We start from the raw sequence: 1,257 nt of genomic DNA on the forward strand, positions 1-1,257 counted from the left end.
CAGGAATAAATAAATAATAAATTATATATATATATATATATATATTTATAAAATATATTAAAATAGAAAACATTTTAATTTGTTATAATTGTTCACAATATTACTGATTTGAATGTATTTGTGATAAACAAAATGTAGCCTTATTGAGCATAAGAAACTTTCATTAATAAAATCGAACCAACACCAAAATTTTGAATGGTACTGCAGTAGCAAGTCTTATTTAAACACTCAACATAATATGCTGCAGGGACACTTACCTCAGAAGGTTTCTGAGAGCTGGAGGCAGTGACCAGGAGCTGTCTTTGATAGGAAAAGGCCTGCTTCATCAACTCAGCCTATGACACAAAACAAAGGAGTCACTCGATGTGTGCGCCAGTATTCAGGAACTATAATGACAGTGCTGCATTACGCACATGCTTCTGGACATCACCCCCTATCTTCTGACTGAGAGCAGTGTACTGAGCCACAGGGCCAGAGATCAAATTGTCATAGGCTACAACATACACTGAAACCGCTGAAGAGAAGAGAAACAAGAGCAGAATTACACCATGTCCTAACCAGACACAACACAACATTTCCAGCAACAAGCACTTAGTCCATCTGTGAACATACCACAATGGCAGTTTCACTATGCGCTTACTTAGACCTGTAAATTACTGTCTTAGCAACCACTCAGAACTCCTAAGCCAAAAGAAATCTCACTCATAATGATTATGATATTCTTATCTCTTTCATTGTAAGGCTATGGGCTTTTTAGACAATGTCATTGTTCAAACGGTTAGCAATAGTACTAAAGTAATGCATCTTTAACAAGCTGCATGATTTGAGGAGAGACTAATTATGCGGCAAAGTTAAATACTCAAGTTCAAATTCCTAACTCCCCTTATGCACTAAGCAGTGCTAATCATTGTCAGACATATCTGGTTTACAGTTTTCTTAATACCTCCAGATGCAGCAGCAGGGCCGCCTCCACCCCCAGAACTGGACATGGCCTCCAGACGGCCCACAGCCACCTCCAGACGCTGCACTAGACCCACCAGCTCTGCCATGCCTGATCGGTGAGAAAGAGAGAGAGGGACAGCTCAATGATTACAGAAACAACAAGGTTTTACAAAAATCACTGTAATCAGATGTGATAAAAAAATTCAACGTATGCACAGATAAATTTGTTCACAATAAGATTAATAACATACATTTACAAAATAGACAGGGTGAATTTTATTTTATGCCAATTTTAAAAGGTATTACTGTATTCTG

At 37.8% G+C, this 1,257-nt stretch overlaps 1 protein-coding gene across 1 annotated transcript in view; it reads right to left on the reverse strand.

Annotated features, from left to right (window-relative positions):
• The window catches only part of LOC107579567 (adenylyl cyclase-associated protein 1-like), a gene marked incomplete at its 3' end in the record, with an annotated part of 3,739 nt that extends 2,679 nt beyond the window's left edge, over positions 1 to 1,060 (reverse strand). Inside the window, exons 1-3 of the mRNA XM_016265381.1 lie at positions 944 to 1,060; positions 414 to 514; positions 252 to 335 (exon numbers count right to left, since the gene is read on the reverse strand). Coding sequence (XP_016120867.1) covers positions 252 to 335; positions 414 to 514; positions 944 to 1,049 — 291 coding nt within the window. The remainder of the gene's footprint in view (positions 1 to 251; positions 336 to 413; positions 515 to 943) is intronic.
• Positions 1,061 to 1,257: the final 197 nt, after the last annotated feature.

This window comes from Sinocyclocheilus grahami, unplaced genomic scaffold, assembly GCF_001515645.1.
Source record: "Sinocyclocheilus grahami isolate Dianchi unplaced genomic scaffold, SAMN03320097.WGS_v1.1 scaffold18195.1, whole genome shotgun sequence".
Classification (NCBI taxonomy): domain Eukaryota; kingdom Metazoa; phylum Chordata; class Actinopteri; order Cypriniformes; family Cyprinidae; genus Sinocyclocheilus; species Sinocyclocheilus grahami.